The sequence below is a fragment of the Ceratotherium simum genome, chromosome 24 (assembly GCF_057802395.1).
Source record: "Ceratotherium simum simum isolate JZ-2026a chromosome 24, ASM5780239v1, whole genome shotgun sequence".
Classification (NCBI taxonomy): domain Eukaryota; kingdom Metazoa; phylum Chordata; class Mammalia; order Perissodactyla; family Rhinocerotidae; genus Ceratotherium; species Ceratotherium simum.
This window is the reverse complement of record NC_141923.1, coordinates 46,570,400-46,590,740: the sequence shown is the minus strand read 5'-3', so window position 1 is coordinate 46,590,740 and position 20,341 is coordinate 46,570,400. Positions and strand designations below refer to the sequence as shown.

The 20,341-nt window shown below is 34.8% G+C and overlaps 1 protein-coding gene across 1 annotated transcript in view; it reads right to left on the bottom strand.

Moving 5' to 3' along the window:
* WDHD1 (WD repeat and HMG-box DNA binding protein 1) overlaps positions 1 to 20,341 on the bottom strand; it is a 64,392-nt gene that overhangs the window by 31,638 nt on the left and 12,413 nt on the right. The window contains exons 4-14 of the mRNA XM_004426175.3: positions 19,670 to 19,781; positions 19,446 to 19,496; positions 18,406 to 18,501; positions 15,419 to 15,511; positions 14,475 to 14,581; positions 14,106 to 14,247; positions 10,947 to 11,157; positions 8,052 to 8,239; positions 5,299 to 5,483; positions 2,533 to 2,774; positions 218 to 355 (exon numbers count right to left, since the gene is read on the bottom strand). Of these exons, the coding sequence (XP_004426232.1) occupies positions 218 to 355; positions 2,533 to 2,774; positions 5,299 to 5,483; positions 8,052 to 8,239; positions 10,947 to 11,157; positions 14,106 to 14,247; positions 14,475 to 14,581; positions 15,419 to 15,511; positions 18,406 to 18,501; positions 19,446 to 19,496; positions 19,670 to 19,781 (1,565 nt within the window). The remainder of the gene's footprint in view (positions 1 to 217; positions 356 to 2,532; positions 2,775 to 5,298; positions 5,484 to 8,051; positions 8,240 to 10,946; positions 11,158 to 14,105; positions 14,248 to 14,474; positions 14,582 to 15,418; positions 15,512 to 18,405; positions 18,502 to 19,445; positions 19,497 to 19,669; positions 19,782 to 20,341) is intronic.

Genomic DNA, 20,341 nt, shown 5'->3' with positions numbered 1-20,341 from the left:
GAGGAAGACTGGCCCTGGGCTAACATCCATGCCCATCTTCCTCCACTTTATATGGGATGCCGCCACAGCATGGCTGTGGGTGCACACCCAGGATCCGAACCGGCGAACCCCAGGCCACCACAGCGTAGCACCCACACTTAACCGCTTGTGCCACCAGGCCGGCCCCCATTTTCTTCTTAAAAAATGTCTTTAATATAAATAAATGAATTTATCTTGCCTTCAGCTGAAAATCCAACCCATACAAGGTAGGACTTCCTTGTAAGAGGAAGAGAATCACCATACAAAATTTGTTTTTTCTCTTTCCCCAGCTCTAGCAGTTGAACTCCAAGGCACTGATCCCCATCAAATCCTGTACCTAGTGAGAAAATGTAAATATAAATCAGGTATCAAAGATTATTTAGCTATAATGCAGTCTAAATTATTTCCTGTGAATTGAATTGATTTTGTGATTAATTCTTAGATTAACAAGCACTACTTTTTATGGATAACTCACTCAACTGAGGCACCATTCAGGTATTAGAAGCAGAATACTATGTTACATGGACTATTTATAGAAAGTGGTTATAAGTCCTAATTCGTTCACTTAAGAAATATTTATAGAGAGCTAACTATGTGCCAGGCACTGGGACTACAATGGTAAACAAGACAAAGTCATTGTTCTCTTGAAATTCATATGTAGGTAGGAGAAGACAAACAAATTAATAAAAAAAACAAAAAAGAAGAAAGAAAAAGAACAAAAAATGCTAAGTGTTAGCAGAGTTAAAATAATGTGATACAGAGCGCTAGACTGAGTGGTTACTTGAGATTGGATAGTCAGAGGTGGCCTCTTTGAGAAAGTGAAATTTAAGCTGAGACATGAATTGCAAGTTGGAGGCAATCATCCAAATGTTAGGGGAAGGAGCACTACAGCAGAGGGAGGGAACAACTAATGAAAAGAGCCTAAGGTGGGAACAAGCTTGCTGAGTTTGAAGAACACAAAGAAGCCAGTATGGCCAGAATGAGTAACAAGAGAAAAAGTGGCAAGAGATGAGGTTGAAGAGGCAGGCCAATGTCAGATCATGTAGGACCCTGCCAGCTGTGATAAGGAGTTTGATTTTTAATCTAAAAGCAATGGGAAGTCATCAGAGGAATTTGAGCAGAAGAGGAATGTGATCTGATTTATGTTTTTAAAAGATCACCCAGGCTGCTATGTGGAGAATGGGTTGTGGAAGGTAAGAATTGAAGTCGAAAGACTAGTTAGGAGGATACTGCAGTAGCCCAAGAGATAACATCTGGGTTGAACTGGGCTTTTAGTGGAGGAGATGAACAGCCAGATTTGGAATGTGTTATTCTATAGAACTGACATGATGACATGACCTTACTGACAGAGTTGATGTGGGAGGTAAGAGAAAGAGAAGAATCAAGGATAACTCTTACATTCCTGACTTGAGCAGCTGGATTGATAGTATGCCATTTACTGATACGGGGAAACTAAGAAGCAAGTTTGGAGGGAAAAAAAAAGTCAAAAGTTTTATTGTGACCAAGTTAAGTTTGAGATGTGTATCAAAACTCTACATAGAGATTTCAAGTGGACAACTGGATATGTAAGTCTGGAGACACAAGAAGAGAGCAGGGCTGGTGATATTAATTTAGAAGTCATGGACACATAGATGTATTTAAAGCCATGGGCCTTGATAAGATTTCCCAGGATAGTTTCTCAAGCTGCATGTTTTGACCTATGAGTCAAGAAATCAATTTAGATTTGCAACCAGCATTTAAAGAAAAACGAAAGCAAAGAGGAAATATTGTTCATGAGACTTCGTTTCAGTTACATTTGCTGAGATGTACAGGATAGCAATGTAGAATGAACTTCTTACTACGGCTAACCAGTCAAAAGACTGAAAGTTCCTGACCTAGAGAGAGCAGTAGAGAAGAGGGGCTGTGACTAAGTCCTGGAAGACTTCAGCTAAGAGGCTGGCAGAGGAGGAGGAGCCAGCAAAAGAGCTGAGGCAGTTATCAGAGAGGAAAAAATCAGGAACGTGATGTCACAGAAGCCAACAGAAGAAAGTATTTCCAGTGGAATCATAAAAAAATAAGCATAAAGAGATCATTGTAACCTTGACAAAACTAGTCTGAGCATAGTGGTGGAGACTGAAGAGAGAATATGAGGTGACGAAAAGAAGGCAGCAACTTTTCAAAAAGTCATATTCAAAGCTATTTTGGTCCTTCACACCAGGAGTTAGTTTATTTTTTGAGGCATTTAAACCCTGAAAATTCTTATAAGATACAGACATGGAAGTAATTAACCAAACTCTACCTTGAAATTCTTTCTCTAACACAGTTCTTCTATAAACAAAATGTTTTAATTTTCATCGCTACTAGTAAATACAACAAAATTCTGTATATTCAAAGATTACACTGATTCAAATGCTATGATAACTGCAAAAGGAGGTATATAATCCAAGACAAAAAAAGAGGGAGGAAAAAAAGCTCACATAATTTCCATTTTACTTCAGGTCATGGTAAAATTATACAAGACAAGAAAAAACCTACCTCTATGATAAACAATGAAAAGCTGTTCTCCATGTCCTGCCATTGACACCACAGGCCCAGGAAGACTGAAAACCTCTTTCTGAACACCTCCAATAGTGAACAATCGGAGGAGCAAGGCACTAGTGGCGGCAGCAGCCCATCCCTGACCAAGACATATGGCTTCAATATCCTCATTCTGGGGCATGTCTACGATCCACTCCTTGCTTGAATCCCAAGAACTGAAGTGCAGGCAGTGAAGTTTGCTGACAATCAAAACAAGACAGAAACAATCAAACTTTCGTATGTGATATTTTATATATGTAACTAATCATGACACCTAGTAACAAAACCAAATAGTTTATTTTTCTGTTATACACAAATAGTACAAGAAATGGCTTTAAGAAAGTAATTATAAAATATACTTAAAATGAATATATTAACACCACTAACAGTCACGTTATTGAAGAATATTTAAAGAGACAGGGAAATGCTCACAACACAACATTAAATGAAAAAAGCAGGCCAAATCTGCAGAGTACGTTCCTAGGTTGTAAATACATGTAAGCATCACAACCAAATTTAAAAAAAATTTTTTTTTTTTGGTGAGGAAGATCAGCCCTGAGCTAACATCCATGCCAATCCTCCTCTTTTTGCTGAGGAAGGCTGGCCCTCGGCTAACATCCGTGCCCATCTTCCTCTACTTTATATGGGACGCCGCCACAGCATGGCCTGACAAGCAGTGCATCGGTAGCTCCTAGGATCCAAACCCAGGCGGCCAGCAGTGGAGTGCATGTACTTAACCGCTACGCCACGGGGCTGGCCCCCACAACCAAATTTTTAAAAAGGAAGGAAGCATCAAAATGTTAGGAAACAGTTCTCTCATTGCCAAAAAAATTTAGTATGGAAGAAGAAAAAGAGAAAAAGAAAAAAAATCACACACAATCCCACCAGCGAGATTACCAACCGCTGCTTACAATTTATGTGTCCAGTCTTTTTTCTTTGCAAACATATACGCAAGTGTAAGTATTATTAAACTTAAGCTTCGAAACGCAGATACCATAGCATTCAGAATCAGAGACAGAACTGACTTTCTGAACAGTAATTTTAAATTCAATTTTAAAATGAAAAGGTAACATTGTATAAAGCTGTGAAATAATATATCTAGGAAGACAAAGAGCAAGACCAATTTTGAGATCAAAATTACACACGGAGGGGCTGGCCCCATGGCTTAGCCATTAAGTTCACGTGTTCTGCTTCAGCAGCACAGGTTCTCAGGTTTGGATCCCGGATGTGGACCTACACCATTCGTCAGCCGTGCTGTGGCAGTGACGCACATACAAAATAGAGGAAGACTGGCACAGATGTTAGCTCAGAGACAATCTCCCTCAAGCAAAAATAGAGGAAGATTGGCAACAGATGCTAGCTCTGAGCAAATCTTCCCTGGCAAAAAAAAAATTATACACAGAAATAAATGTTCTAATTATGTAAGATATTATGAGTTAGAGACACTGTGTCAACAGTGATTTATTTTAGCAAACTGATTTAATTCAATTATGAAGTATTGAGTTCATTTTACAATGTGTAAATTAGGAAACCAATTAAAATGTTAAAATGACCTAATACAGTGTTTCTTAGACTTTAATACATACTCAATCACCTGAGGATCTTGTTAAAATGCAGATTCTGATTCAAAAGGTCTGAGGTGGGGTCTGATTCTACATTTTCGACAAGCTCCAGGTCACCCATGCCCCTAGTTTGTGGACCACACTTTGAGCAAGGAACTAATATATCCAATCAGAAGGATTTGAATTTCAAATCACCTGGGAGTTAGTAAACTCTATAATCAAGTGTGTAAGCAATATGATCAGCTGAAGAAAAGAGATTAGAAGAGGGCAATCTGGCTGGAATAACAAAAAGCTGAGTAAAGTATTTTTTCTTCTTTAAAAAAAATACGGATTCTGCATCCACTGCTTTTCCATCATGATTATTCGTCTGTCTGTCTGTCTATCTACCTACCTATCAAAATATCTAAGAGGTACAAAACATATTAAGTGAAAAAAATCAAACCAATGAATAGTACTGATAACATTTTTTGGTGTGTTTTTCCTCTTTTTTTTTTAAAGAGAAGTTTCAAATCTAATGTATAGTGACAAAAAAAACCCACATCAGTAATTGTCCAAGGCTGGGATTGGATTAACGGCATAGGGATATGAGGGAACGTTTTTGAGTGATAAAAAATATTTTGGTTGTGATAGTGGTTACCTGAGTATATATACATTTGTCAAACTCATCAAACTATACACTTAAAATGGGCGCATTTTATTGTATATAAATTATACCTCAATAAGTAAATTTTAAAAAGGGGGGGTTCATACAAAAAGAAATCTAGAAGAAAACAGACCAAATTGTTAACAGTAGTTATATCTGAGAGTAGAATTCTGGGGGGAAATTTTACCTTTTAAACATCCTGTACTTAAGTTTGTTTGTTTACAATTAATATGTATTACTCTTATACCACCAATAAAAAACAATAACAACGTAAAAACAGTCCCATTTCTCTTGCATTATAAATCATGTCACATCATTTTGACATATAGTTAGAGAATGTAATGAGGGGACATAAGTTCTGAGGTATTATAGGTGGGCTGGTATTTGCACTAAGCTCTTCTTTCTGAAATTCCACACTACAAAAGATAAAATATTTTTATTAACTTTTTGTATTGAATTTCAACAATTATATCTAACAGTTCAATAGTGACAAATTCATCTTAATAATCTTGAATTTACCTTGCTAGTTCATCGGTGCTTTCACATGCCAACAAAATAGCTTCATGGGAAAGATCTGCTACTGTATAATTCAAAGTGTTTGATAAGTGTGTTGCATGGTGTATGGAAGTATCATGGAACTCCACATCTATGGCATTGTCTTGCTCATCATTATAGCAGCGAATAATTCCAATAGAGTTCCACACCTGCAAACATGTAAGGTTAAACACAAGTCTGAGAACAAATGAAGCACCTACAATCAGTAAGCTAAAGTAGTACCAATTGACAAATATTATATCTCAGTATGTATCAAGGTTTAAGTTATAGGAGCAACCACGGCTCTTCTACTTCTAAATAGTTTCAGGTAACAGTAGTAACACCAGAGCTACAATCACTCTTTTCTTCATGAGAAGATGGTATCTATATAATATATATATATATATTAGGAAATGAAATATTTCATTTAATATTTTTTAAAATTAAAAATCACATTACTGTCATTTAAAAAATACTTTACAATTGGCCTTTGAACAACCAAACCATTAAATTCCTCAAAGGAAACATTTCAAAAATTGAGATGTAAATAGCCCACCCTAGGGGTCTTGTCATTAAGATTCACTGCTCTGGGCCGGCCCCGTGGCTTAGCGGTTAAGTGTGCGCGCTCCGCTGCTGGCGGCCTGGGTTCAGATCCCGGGCGCGCACCGACGCACCGCTTCTCCGGCCATGCTGAGGCCACGTCCCACATACAGCAACTAGAAGGATGTGCAACTATGACATACAACTATCTACTGGGGCTTTGGGGGAAAAATAAATAAATAAAATTATAAAAAAAAAAAGATTCACTGCTCTCACCACTAAGGCCTAAGTTTGTTTCCTAATCAGGGAATCACACCACCTGTCTGAGGGCTGTCATACTGTGGCAGCTGCCTGTTGCTGTGATACTGAAAGCTACACCACCAGTATTTCAAATACCAACAGGGTCACCCAAGGTGGACAGGTTTCAGCAGACTTCCAGACTAAGACAGTCTAGGAAGAAGGATCGGGCCACGCACTTCTAAAAAATTAACCCTATGAAGAGCAGTGGAGCATTGTCTGATATAGTGCCAGGAGGTGAGAGGATGGCGCAAAAAGACCAGGCAGGGTTCCACTCTGCTGTCCACAGGGTTGCTAGGAGTCCAGAATCGACTCGACGGCACTAACAACAACAAATGGATATAAATGACAGCATATTTTTCTGTTCCACCTAACTGGTTTATATTATAGGAATAAACACATACATTTTAAGGGAAAATAAATTGATACCATTTTAGAGAACTTACCTTCGACTGATGTACACTATAGGCTCACACTAGGCCCTAGCATTGCCTTTTCTCTACTACAAATATAACTATAAATAAAATAGTTTACAATAATAGAAAAAATTAAGACATTACTTGATGATTACTGTCTGCAAAGTTTTATTAAAATAAAACATTGCCTTTAATATTTACATACAAATTTATGCCAGGCCTATATCTTTCAAAAAGGACAACAGGCAAAGTCCTCAGTGGAAAACCTCAAATAACCAACAAACAGAAATATCAAACTTTTTTAGCTCTCAAACTTAAGACAAAAAGCTAATATAGTCATTCATCCATTCAGGAAATATCTATTTAATGCCAACTGTGCCATATCTTGTTCTAAGTGCTATCAGTAAACAAAACAGAAAAATCTCTATCCTTGGGGAGCTAACATTCCAGTGAGGTGGGGTGGGGAAAAGGGGCAAATAGTTTTTTTTTTTTCATAGCATCTATCACCTTCTCATATACTATATTAGGAGCTGTGTTCTTTTTTTTTTTTTAATAAATATTTTTCACATTTATTAGTCATTTGTGAATTGTCCTTGCTCATTTTTTTTTTCTTTTGTGAGGAAGACTGGCCCTGAGCTAACATCTGTGCTCATCTTCCACCACTTTATATGGGACGCCGCCACAGCATGGCCTGACAAGTGGTGCGTCGGTGCACGCCTGGGATCCGAACCCGGGCCACCAGCAGCGGAGTGCATGCACTTAACCGCTAGGCCACGGGGGTGGCCCCAGGAGCTGTGTTCTAAAAAATACCTTCTAACTAATGTTTTGGAATCAGTATAATCTCCTATATAAAACTAATATAATACGAGAAATAAGGTTTGGAAGTATAGCCAAGAAAATTGAAAGACATACAGTCACATTTACTTATGTTTATTATATATCATTTTGCAAAGCAGAATTTTATTTAACACAATTTTCAATAATAAGGTTGAGGGCCGGCCCCGTGGCTTAGCGGTTAAGTGCTCGCCCTCCGCTACCAGCAGCCCGGGTTCGGATCCCAGGTGCGCACTGACGCACCGCTTCTCTGGCCATGCTGAGGCCGCGTCCCACATACAGCAACTAGAAGGATGTGCAACTATGACATACAATTATCTACCGGGGCTTTGGGGAAAAAAAAAAGGAGGAGGATTGGCAATAGATGTTAGCTCAGAGCCAGTCTTCCTCAGCAAAAAGAGGAGGATTAGCACAGATGTTAGCTCAGGGCTGATTTTCCTCACACACACACAAAAAATAATAATAATAAGGTTGAAATAAGACTGTGGGTTAACCATAAAATAAATCAACCACAAAATTATAATTAGCCAAAGTGCTACAGGCCAGTTAATTAAGGTTTTTAAAAATATTTTTTACCAAACAAAATTAACTACAATGAGATAAAAAGTGAGATAAAACTATTTAAAAGTTAAGTATAGACCCAAGGCTTACCATGAATCTGTGAGTGAGGTGCAAGGGTGTGGAACCTGACTGGAAAGGCTTTTGCCGGGGAGTTGGCGTAGGTCCATCATAAAATGGCCTCTGAGATGTTACAAGTGGTAGATTGTGAATGCCGCCTGCCTGATCATCTTCCTCCTCTTCTTTGAGAAGCCTAGAACCAGTTTTTAGGATTGTAACATCTAGAATACAAAGGATTATAATTAGAGAATTGTAAATACCAATGACCTGGAAAAAGAAAAGCATTATGAAATCTAATAACCTTTTCCACTCATATTTAATAATACTAACATGCTATTGGCCTCTTTCACTGTGTTAACATTTGCAGTGATGATGCCGAAACAACGGAGAGTAAAACTGTTGGTGCATTAGCATGAATCAAGGCAGGGGTACCAATCTGTTTTAGTAGTCAATACATTGCTGGCCACCATTGAATTGCACTGAAAATATTAATTTTATTAAATCTCGATCCTTGCATAAATTTTTTAAAAAAATGTTCTGTATGCTAAAATGGGAAGCATGCATAAATAAGTGGGATGGTTGTCTCAAAAAAACCATTTGTGCAATTGAGTTGTAAGCTGAACTAACGGATTTTTTCACAGAACACCATTTTTACTTGAAAGAATGCCAGACAAACTATGGTTATGCAGACTTGGGTATGTGGCAAACATTTTCTTGAATATGAATGAAGTGAGCCTGTCATTTAAGAAAAACAACTGACAGAATTTGTTGCCAATGATAAAACTTGAGCTTTCAAGTGAAAATCAGAATATTAGAAAACTTATATTTGCCACCATGAGCTTGACTGCTTCCTAATATCTAAAAACTTCTGATGAAATTGGTGATGATACTAACAAATACAATTTTGGATAATACATCAATGTTAGGAAGATCTGCAAACCTCAGTGAACCAGTATTTTCCAAATTACCAATGCATATTTTACAAAATCAAACATGGCAAAAAATCCATTCAAAGTTCAAGTTAGACCAATGGACTTTAATGTAATAGAGTTGAAAAGTTTTCAGATTCCACATTGCAAGTAATCTTCAAGAAGCTATTTGTTGAGTTTTGGTGCAGTATCAAAGAAGAATATCCACTTATTTGAACAGGCTATTAAAATACTTGTCCCGGGCCGGCCCCGTGGCTTAGCAGTTAAGTGCGCGTGCTCCGCTACTGGCGGCCCAGGTTCAGATCCTGGGCACGCACTGACGCACCGCTTCTCTGGCCATGCTGAGGCCACGTCCCACATACAGCAACTAGAAGGATGTGCAGCTATGACATACAACTATCTACTGGGGCTTTGGAGAAGAAAAAAAAGGAGGAGGATTAGCAATAGATGTTAGCTCAGAGCCGGTCTTCCTCAGCAAAAAGAGGAGGATTAGCATGGATGTTAGCTCAGGGCTGATCTCCCTCACCAAAAAAATAAATAAATAAAAATAAAATAAAATAAAATACTTCTCCCTTTTCAAACTACATATTTGTGTGAGGCTGAATTTTCTTCATATACTTCCAGCAAAAATAATATACAGCAGTAGACTGAATCCAGAAGCAGATGAGAGAATCTAGCTTTCTCCTATGGCAGACATTAAAGAGATTTGCAGAAAAGGTAAAATAATGCCACTAACTAAATTATTTTTGTTTTTCATAAAAAATGTTATTTATGTTTATATATAATGAGTTTATTAATGTTATTTTAAAGTGAATAAATATTTTTGAAATTTCTCAGTTTTAAATTCTAACATGATAACAATAGATATAACTCTATAAAAGAATGCTCTTTGGGATCCTCAAAAATGTTTAAGAGTATAATGAGCTCTTGAGACCAAAATATTTGAAGACTGCTGTTCTATAAACCCTATACGATTTATCACAGTACATTGACATTTTACTTGTGAATGTTAAAATATGTTACTTTAGCATTTAAGTTGTTGCAACAGGCACTTCATTTGAAGGTTTTTAATTACAATCTCAATTTCTTTAACAGATACAGTACTATTCAGGCTTTCTATTTCTTCTTGAGTCAGCTTCATAGTTTGTGTCTTTCAAAGAATTTGTCTATTTCATCTAAGTTGTTGAATTTATGGTCACAAAGTTGTTCATAATATTCTCCTATTACCCTTATGATATTAATAGCAGTGCTGTCTTACAGAAATATAATGTGAGTTACATATATAATTTAAAATTTTCTAGTAACCATATTTTAAAAAGTAAAAAGAAACGGGTAATTAATTTTAATAATATATTGCATTTAAAATATTATCATTTCAACATGTACTACTCAATGTAAAAAATGGCTAAGATATTTTACATTCTTTTTTTCATACTACCTTCAAAATCTGGTTGCATTTTACACTTACATCACACACCTTAATTTGAACTAGCTACATTTCCAGTGCTCAATAACCACAGGCAGCTAGTGGCTACCATATTGGTAGTGGAGGACTATAGGATCTATGGTGATGACCCCTCTTTCATTACTTGTATTAGTCATTTGTGTCTTTTCTTTCTTTCTTGATCAGTCAGGACAGAGATTTATCAATTTTATTATCAATTTTATTATCTTTTCAAAGAACAGCCTTTGGTTTCACTGACTTTTTAAATAGTGTTTTTTGATGTTAATTTCATTGAATTCTGCTCTTTATTATTTCCTTTCTTCTGCTTGCTTGGAGTTTAATTTCCTCTTCTTTTTCCAGTTTGCTAAACCACAAACTTAGATCATTGATTTGAAACCTTTATTAACCTAAGTATTTACTGTTATAAATTTCCCTCTATGTACTGCTTTAGCACATTCTACAAATTCAATAATGACTTTAAATAATAGTTTTAACAAAAAATTGAAAATATTAATCAACAGGATGGATCATCACACCCACAAAGTCAGTTCATACCAGCTGAGTTTTCATCATCTTCTAGGATGTGACTTCGCTGTCTAGGACGACCTGCAGCCAGCATGAGGTCATCATCATCCTCATCATCATTTATAATCCCTTTTGAAAAAGAGGGAGTCTCGACTGCATTGTCATTTAGAAAATCACCAGCATTACTTGTATCATCTCCATCAAAAAGATCATTGTAATCCTTTTCCACTCTGCTAGATGCCTTGAACAAATTAATACAAATTAGAAAGTATTAGTGAACTATTTGGATAAACTCAATCATTCAAAAGTCAATCTTTTAATATGCACCTAAAAACTCTACTAAGTAAGGAAATGCCCTGATAAGAATACTTAGCAAATGTATTTACAAGAATTGTATTTATATTTATATTAAGACCTAGTCCATACTTTAAATGCCTTATAGTGTACAGATGGGGCAGGAGTGTAGGACAGATAAAGAAATACTATATACCCAAATATAAGGCAAGATTTTACTTCTCAAAAAGTCATTCCCCAGAAAAGAAGTCCTCTCATTTACTTTTATTTTGAACAAGATACACTTAGATAAGATATACTTGCTTTAAATGATCTCAGTTAAAGCTAGTTTTTTTGATGCTTATAGAAGTAAACAGAATGAATAGAAAAACAAAGAAGGCAAAGAAATTCAACAGAGTTAATCACCGAATCCTAGGAATGTAAACATACCATTGCATGTATTGGATCTAGTGTAAAGTTTTTGCAATCACTTTAAAAAGTGAAACAGTAAGCAGATAACATTGTAGAGATTACAAGCTACTCCTAGGATGAATGAAAACTGTACAGATGTTTAGCCAATGGAAACTTATAGTATACATCTATATACAATTATATAAAGTAAATAAATATATAAAAGTATATACAACACACATATATAATTATATAAAATTATATTTAAAATCATATAAATATATAATTATATAAAGTAAAACATGGTATAAAATTCTAATAAGAACATCATTAATGGATTCAAAAGGGACTATATCACAAAACTTTTAGATGGAAGTACATACAATTGTGTTCTGAAAAACTGATGTTTAATAAAGTGAAGGAACAGAAAAAAATATCTCTAAATTCATATAAACATATGATTTGATACAAGTAATTAAATTAATAACTAAACGCTATAAGATATTTAACTATTTTATCTATAGTCCTAAAAGTTCAGGCACTCAGTTTGGTCAAAAAAATTTTTTTGGATTTTCTTATTGGAAAAATCAGGGTTTTGCCTCATATTTAGGAGAAAGCAGGCAATTCTGGATAGAAGGATTAAAAGTTTTATGAGAGGTGACCTTTGAACTAAAAATTATTTCTCCACTTATGTTTTGTTTTTAGCAATGTTACACGTGACTATAAATTAATCAAACAGTGTTACAAGTCTTATTACAAAAATGAAAACAGTCTCCTGCACAGCATCTGCTCTTTTAGTTATTTCTTTTGATACCTTCCTCCACAGTCATAAATAATATTCTAATGCTATTTTTTGATTTTTCAGTTTTAATCATTATCTATTTAATAGATCCTATTAACTTCCCTCTATTAGGGAAGATGAGGATTTGGTGCCATTTTTCAACCACCCCTAGCCCATGTATACACGCACACTATTCTCCTACCCCAATCTTCCCAATATAGATATATTCTCATATTGGTTGGATCAATATACAGTATTTAGATGATTATGACCCTGTAAATGCTATTTATGGCTGAATAAAAATAATACTAGCAACACTTAAAAACTGTGCTAAAGACTGTTTTAACTCTTTGCACATAATTCATTTAATCCTCACAATAAACCTAGGTGGTAGGTATTATTTCTATCCTCATTTTACAGATGTAATACATTATGATCACTTTTTCTTTATTTTACAACTTTTTGTTTTTCCTGGAGTTAAGAATCTTCTCTCTCTTGAGGTTTTTTTTTCTTGGATAGATTTCCCAAAGATAATTCTTCCAATTTTCTGCCTGAAAAGCATTAGACTGGCTGACAATCAATGCTCTGGAAGCCAAGTATGAAAAGAGACCTTGGAATTTCAACATTGAAACATATACTTTCATTTAATCCTTTTCAGGACAGTATTCCCCCTTCACCCAATGCCACTCAACTGTACTCAGTGTCCCGGGACCAAAGATCTCTATTTTACCTTTTCTAGAGAATAAATCTCCAGTTTTCTGCCAGAATGTATATGGGGATGAGGGAAGTGAGTACTAGCTGTGCTCACTGATGTTGAGACTGGAGGGATCTACTTGTTTATTAAACCAACCCTCCTGTTTTAAGCCTCACTTTTAGAAATACCTAGTGCTACCAAATTCTGAATCTTTCGGGTCTCAGTCAGGCAAAGTGAATCGCACCTCAGCTTTTCCATACTGAGGTCTTAGGATTCAACTTTTTGAGAACTAAAGTTAGTTCCAATCATCTTTCTATTTTCCAGCCTCCAAAATTTTGTTACGATCATCCCTTCAACTGTCTTCTTTAACCTTACGGGACTATGCATTTTTAAAAATTCCTTTAGTGTAGTTTTAGTGGGGGTTTCAGGTATGAGGTATCTGAGCAGAAAAAAATGCATGTAAAGAGTCTGCAATCTTTAACTGGAAGTCTAAACCAAGACTTGAAATATGAATGGGGATATCTGCCCGGGAGAGAAATCACGAACAAAAGCAAGGAGGGATAAGACACGGTGGCCTCTGTAAAGCAGTTCAGTAAGGCTGAATGGCTCAGCATAAGAGGTATGTGGGCAGCCCTAAGAGTTAAGGCTAATTCAGAGCAGAAGATTATAGGCTAAACTAAATTACAGTTATTAACTCTAATTTTTATCTATAAAACATTTATTTAACAAACAATCCCCAGAACAGCAGGATAGTAAAATAGCATTTCACAAAGGTAACCCTTGGAAAGCCAAGAAATATTAAGAGGCATTATATGGAGGTAAAAAACTTTCTTAGTAAAATATTGTACAGGTTGAAACATCAGATTGAACAAATTTAAACAGTTTTCTTTACTATTGATCATTACTGAGCATCTCATATAGTAACGTGACTTGTAACTTCCCAAGAAAGTAATATAGTTTGTGGTGTTTTCCAAATCCATATGACCACAGAAAGACTTTGAAGACAATGTCCTATCATATTGCTTATTACCTTACTGCTTGATGTCTTTCCATTGGGGTCACAAACATTCTCCAGGAGCCCGAGATTTCCTTCTGCATCAGTATAAGCTATTTGTCCACAAGTAGGATGCCACGCCAGGCCACAAATTGCATAACCCTTCTCATGTTTCACCCTAAATATTAAAAAGTAAGTTCTTAAAACATTCTAAAGAAAAATATAAACTATACATTTCTTTAGGTAAATTTATTAGAAAAGGTTAAATGACTTTTTATAAACTAAAAGCTATATGTTTGCATTTTGACAATCTAATAATTACAAATTTGAAATGTTTCACGATAAGAGAAACAAAAATACGATAGAAATAAGCAAAAAAGAGACAAAAGATATATTGAATCATACCTTTCCATGCAATCTTTGGTTTCCACATTCCAAACTATAATTAAACCATTAATACTCCCTGCAGCTAAATACTGCCCACAAGGAGACCAGGTTACTATATTGAGGGTCTATAAAGAAAAACAATTAATAAATAACAATTTTGTATAATTTGAAACTAAATACTCATACTACCAAATTCAAAGTTTTACAACCCCTATTCTACGTATTCTACGTAACTTCTCATTAGATCTGATATATAAATAGCAAGACAGTTTGCTCATTTTTTAACTTTATTTTTCAATAATATTTAGCTATCAATAGCGGCTATTACTTTATCATGAGAAAATTATACTGGCATAATTTTTACAGCAAAATCTAAAAAATGTTATTATCTGGGAAGGAGAGACAACACAAGGTATCCTCTTAGCAGCCACCATCAAGATGAAGAGAACTAGTAAGTGATGCGAACTTTAGTAAGCCATTGCTGACCTAATGGGTGTCTCTATTTCCCTAACTGCAAAACTAGTGTGTGTGAGAGGAAGAGAGAGAGAGGGAGCGAGCAAGTGAGAGAATGAATACAGACCAACAACCTTTCTTGCTCTACAATTCCAGAGTCTATGATCACAAGTTTCAGCGAAACTCATTTAACAATAAAGGCTAATTACTGATAACGTGAGAATAACTTATTCTAATACTACGCTAGGATTAAATTTGACTTCTTATAAATTCAAAGATTTTCTTATCAAATTTCACAACGCAGAAAGGTCAGATGGGACCTAGCAAAGACCTACCTACTGCAATTATTGGCTAAACAAAGAAAGGCTGAGGGGGCAGAAAGTGGATACATACACAACAGTCTGGAGTTGTTCTCCATTTCCAACAATATTTAACTGCAAGTGTATTTAAGCAAAGTCTGCATTAAATATTCCCTTTAGTCTAGTGAAAGTGTCACTTACAAAACCTACCTGACAGATGAAATTATCTGAAAGATCAAACTGATTACTCCAAGTTTCTCTTCTATATAGCTTAACAGATTTATCCACAGGAACTGCCAGCAACTATTAGGAAAGATAAATGATTTAAACCAAAGTTTACATTAAATTAAATCTGAAGAGAAAAAAAGCAGAAAATTCATTCAAATAAGCTTACAAAACATAAAAGCAAGTTTGTATTTTAACTGACAACTAACAAAGCTCAGAAATTTACTTAAAATCAGCAAAGAATGGGTAATGATCACCCTACTGCTGTACTGAAAAACAGCATTACTAGTAGTTACTAGTATTTTTAACACTACTTCTTAAGGAATTTAAGCCCTTTGAATCTAAATACTCATCTCATTTGCTGGAAGAAAAGAAATAGAGCCAGAATGCTTTTAATATCTTAAGAAAAGGAAATTTATCTTCCTATGTATTCTTCCTAAGAAACAGATTAGTAGAAAACATACAAATAGTATATCCTCTCCATGTTTATCAAAAAAAGGAAAAAGGTGTATTATTTATGAACAGTAAACTATGCTAATTTTATTAATTTTAAATTAATTAGATTAATGTTTTTTATAAAAAGAAAAAAATACATGCTGGATTCCCCAACTATTGCTTTAATGCATAATGTACACCCTTAAAAGTTCTCATGACACAAAAGGGCATATATTGAGAAAAAAGTCTCCCTCCCGTCCCTATATTCTATTTCTACTTCTTGAAGGCAAATATAAGCACAGACTATACAAGAATGCATAGGTACATATACACAAGCACACACACACACACAATTAATAAACAGTAACATTCTATCTATATCCACTCTTCTACAGCTTGATGTTTTTTACTTAACAATATATCTGAAGATCATTTCATGTGAGGGCATACAGATACACCTCATTCTAACAGTTGCAGACTATTCTACTTTCAGAAATAGCACAATTTATTTAACTAGTTCCCTATTAATGAACATTTAGGATGTTTCCAATCTTTTGTTACTATAAACAATGGGGCAACAATTTCATTATACATATCCTGTAGTGAATCTGTATGAATATGCTTACAGGATATATGCCTAGAAGTAGTACTGTTGATCTTTTATTCTGATAAAAATGGCCAAACACTCTTCCACATAGTATAGAATCAAACTTTTAATCTTTGACCATCTCATAAATGAAAAATAGACTTATCACTATACTTTCAATTTGTATTTTTTAGTACGAAAGGTTGCATATATTTTCCTATGTTAAAAGCCATCTGTACATATTTTTCTATACATTGTCTGCTCATGTCCTTGCCCATCTTTCTATTGGGGTCTTACTGATTTGTAAGAATTCTTTGTATATAAGAAAATTAGCTCTTTGTCATATTGTTTCAAACTTTTTTCCCAGTTATCATTTGTCCTGTTTCTGAAATATTTTTATCATACAAGAATACTTTTTACATTGTCAAGTTTATAATCTTTTCTGAAAAATTTCACACATACAGAGAAGTTCAAAGAATATTACAGCAAATACCTATATAAAGATTCTCCATGTGGCAGGAAGCCTCCAAGATGGTTCTCAACGATTCTCATCTCCTGGTATCCACACCCTTTGCCAATATATTTACTAAATCTCCTTTTCTCCATCTTTACCATACACTAAATTCCCATATATATACTGAATCTATTTCTCTGTTTATTCATGAGTCAGTAGCAATTTATAATTCCTACAGCATCACAGTATGTTATATTTGACTGGATTAGACTCCATCACTTTTCTTTTTCAAGACTTGTAGTTTTCCATATGGAAATTAGCTCTATTTGGTCTCCCCAAAAATCTTATTGATATTTTATATTTGAATGTTGTCAAAACTATAGATTAATTTAGGGAAGAACTGACATCTTTATTTATATTGAAAATTCCTCTCTAAGAATGGGATATATTTTTCTATTTAACAACATCTTCTTTTACTCCTCTTGATAGAATGGTAAAGTTTTCTTTATATAGATCTTTCACATTTCTTAGTAAGTTTACCCCTAGTTATTTTATCTTTTTTGATTTCACAGTAAGTGCATTATTTTCTCCCACCATATGTTCTAAATGGCTATTGTTTGCATATATAATTGTTATTGGTTCTGAATTTTTTTTTTGTTTTTTTTTTTAGAGTGTTCAGTGCTGCTTTGTCACTCAAAGCAGTTGTGGTAGAGGGAGAGCATTTCCAGTGAGCTACAGATTGGCAGGAAGAGCATGCTTATACATACAGACAAGAGGCACAGACCCTTGGTCAGGTCAGATGACCTTCTCCATTTGTTTTTGTTTTTGTTTTTTTCCCCCCCAAAGCCCCAGTAGACAGTTGTATGTCATAGTTGCATATCCTTCTCGTTGCTGTATGTGGGACGCGGCCTCAGCATGGCCAGAGAAGCGGTGTGTCTGTGTGCACCCGGGATCCGAACCTGGGCCGCCAGTAGCGGAGCGCATGCACTTAACCGCTAAGCCACGGGCCCGGCCCTGGTTCTGAATGTTAATTTTGCTTCCAGCTACCTTATTGAATTTTCTTATTATTAATAATAATTTCCCCCAGTTGATTTTCTTGGAATTTCCTTGTATACAAGCATTTCATTTGCAAATAACAAGCATTCTCCTTCCTCCTTTCAAACCTTTCACATCTTTTCTATTGTCTAACATCCAAAATGTTAAATACTAGTGGTAAGGGTGGACATAACAAAACTGTTTCCAGAGTTGTTCCATTAAATATAGATGTAAACAAGAATATAAAATTAATTCATTCATGCCAAACGTACTCTTTAAAAAGAATCTTTAAAAAGTTGAAATGTTTCTTAAAGCATTTCAATATCAATTAGTTGGCTTGGGGCTCTAAAATTTATAATCCAAATGAAATAGTTACAATTTAAAAGACTGTTCTTACCTTCAAAGTTAACAAGGACTGGAACAAATAATTAAAACAAAGGTTGAAAATTAAGAGTCACTTACCTTCCCACTTTTTGGCTGCCAAGCAAGTCTGCAGATTGATTTTGCATTTATCACATCATTGCATTTTTGTAGCAGTGGCCAACTAATAGCACATGTCTGATTTTAAAAAAATAAGAAAATTTATTTCCCTTTATGAAAATTCTTCCCAAAAATATGTAGGACTGAATACATCTAATAGGTGGTTTCTTCAAACTGATATGTAGCTCAAAAAAAAAAACAACTTAATTCACTTTAATCTAATTATGATAATATCTGATTTACCTAAATTACTCTAAGTCCTTCAGAAGTAAAAAGAGCACAAGTCTTAAATAATTAGACTATTTCCCATGTAGAATAAGCAAACAATATGCTCAGTGAATGAATGTACATACGCACATACAAAAAACAATATATTAAAACCTTAAAGTGTCTACGAAAATAAACTTCAGAAATCTATTAAAAAATGTTAAGGTGTGAAAGTCAATCCTTCTAAATAGTTCAAGAATGAGGGGAAGGAACTGTGGCTACTGAGGCATACCTGTGGGGAATATTTCTCTCATTAGCCACATCATCTCTAGAAATGCCAAGGCCTCTCTGATCACCTCAGAAAGAATTAATTGTTCCCTCTGCCAATCCAGAGACCACTTTCTTCATATCTCCTTTAAAACTTTTATCAGGCTAGGTTTGAATAAGTTGCTCATGCGAATTTCCCAATCAAGTGTGGCCCATGCCTTATTTTATTTTTGCATCCCCAACATCTGGGGCCCAACACATGGTAGTTAGTTTGTAAAATATATAATGACTGCATTTCACCTGTTGATTTATAAAACCTAAAAATGAAATATAAATCTATAACTTCCCCTGTGATAGAGTACAAAAGCAATTAGTCTTCAACATATTTACTTTTGCGTTAGATTATTATGGAATTTGATCACAAAACATGCATTTAACGCTACCCAAAAGAAACAAACTATAAAGAAAAAGAATTATTAATTTGGCCAAATAATACAATATGTAATGGAAATGGGCAGAAAGTTTTAAATTCAAATTGATGAGCTTACCTGATCTGAAATTTGCCACACTCTAACAGATCCATCACAACTAGCTGATGCCTACAGGAATAAAACAATAGATTTCTCTACAGTTACAGCCATAATACCGTATGGAAACTGGTTCAATTGATAAATCAGAGCCTTTTATCAACTGTGTGAAATTTTTTGCTAATTCTCTTACAATTTTAAACATATTCAAGAAAAATGCAAAGAGAGAGGGAAAAATTGATTACCAGAAAGATGTCCTTAGGATCAAAGGAAAGACTTAAAACAGGCGCATCATGTCCTCGAAATGTTTTCTGTTGGCTGCAATCCATCACATCCACAACTTTGACTAGAAAATCACTATGAACAGTAAGAGTAATGTACATGAATGAATAAATGCCAGTGCAAATGCCCCTCCTAAAAGCTATGACCCAAATATTTCAAATTCACTAGAATAAATGCCTTTTTTTATAGCAATTAGTGAAATTTGGCACCCAAATTAATGACCTTTTAGTTTTGCTCTATAAAAATGCTAAAAACACAAGCCAAGATTTCCCATTATGTTAAAATACAAATACCTCCTGAGTGGCTTCCTTAGTTACATCTTAAGATTCTATTATTTGCTAATGTAATTAGTCACAACCATTTTTAAAAGTACTATGTCTTTTACTCCACCTCAGCAACTCACCAATTACATTTTTTTCCTATGACAAAAACACTTCAAGAGAAACAGCAAAAATCCTGATTGTACAGGCAAGATTCTGCCTAAAATAATTTCTTAAATTTTGTATCAAACTATCATCTTTCTCCAATCTTTTTCAGCACTTACTGAATAGGCTGTTTGCAAAGCAATATATCTCAAATCACAAGGAAGCACAAGTTTGTCCTTTACTAGATAAGAGACTTGAATATAAAAATTA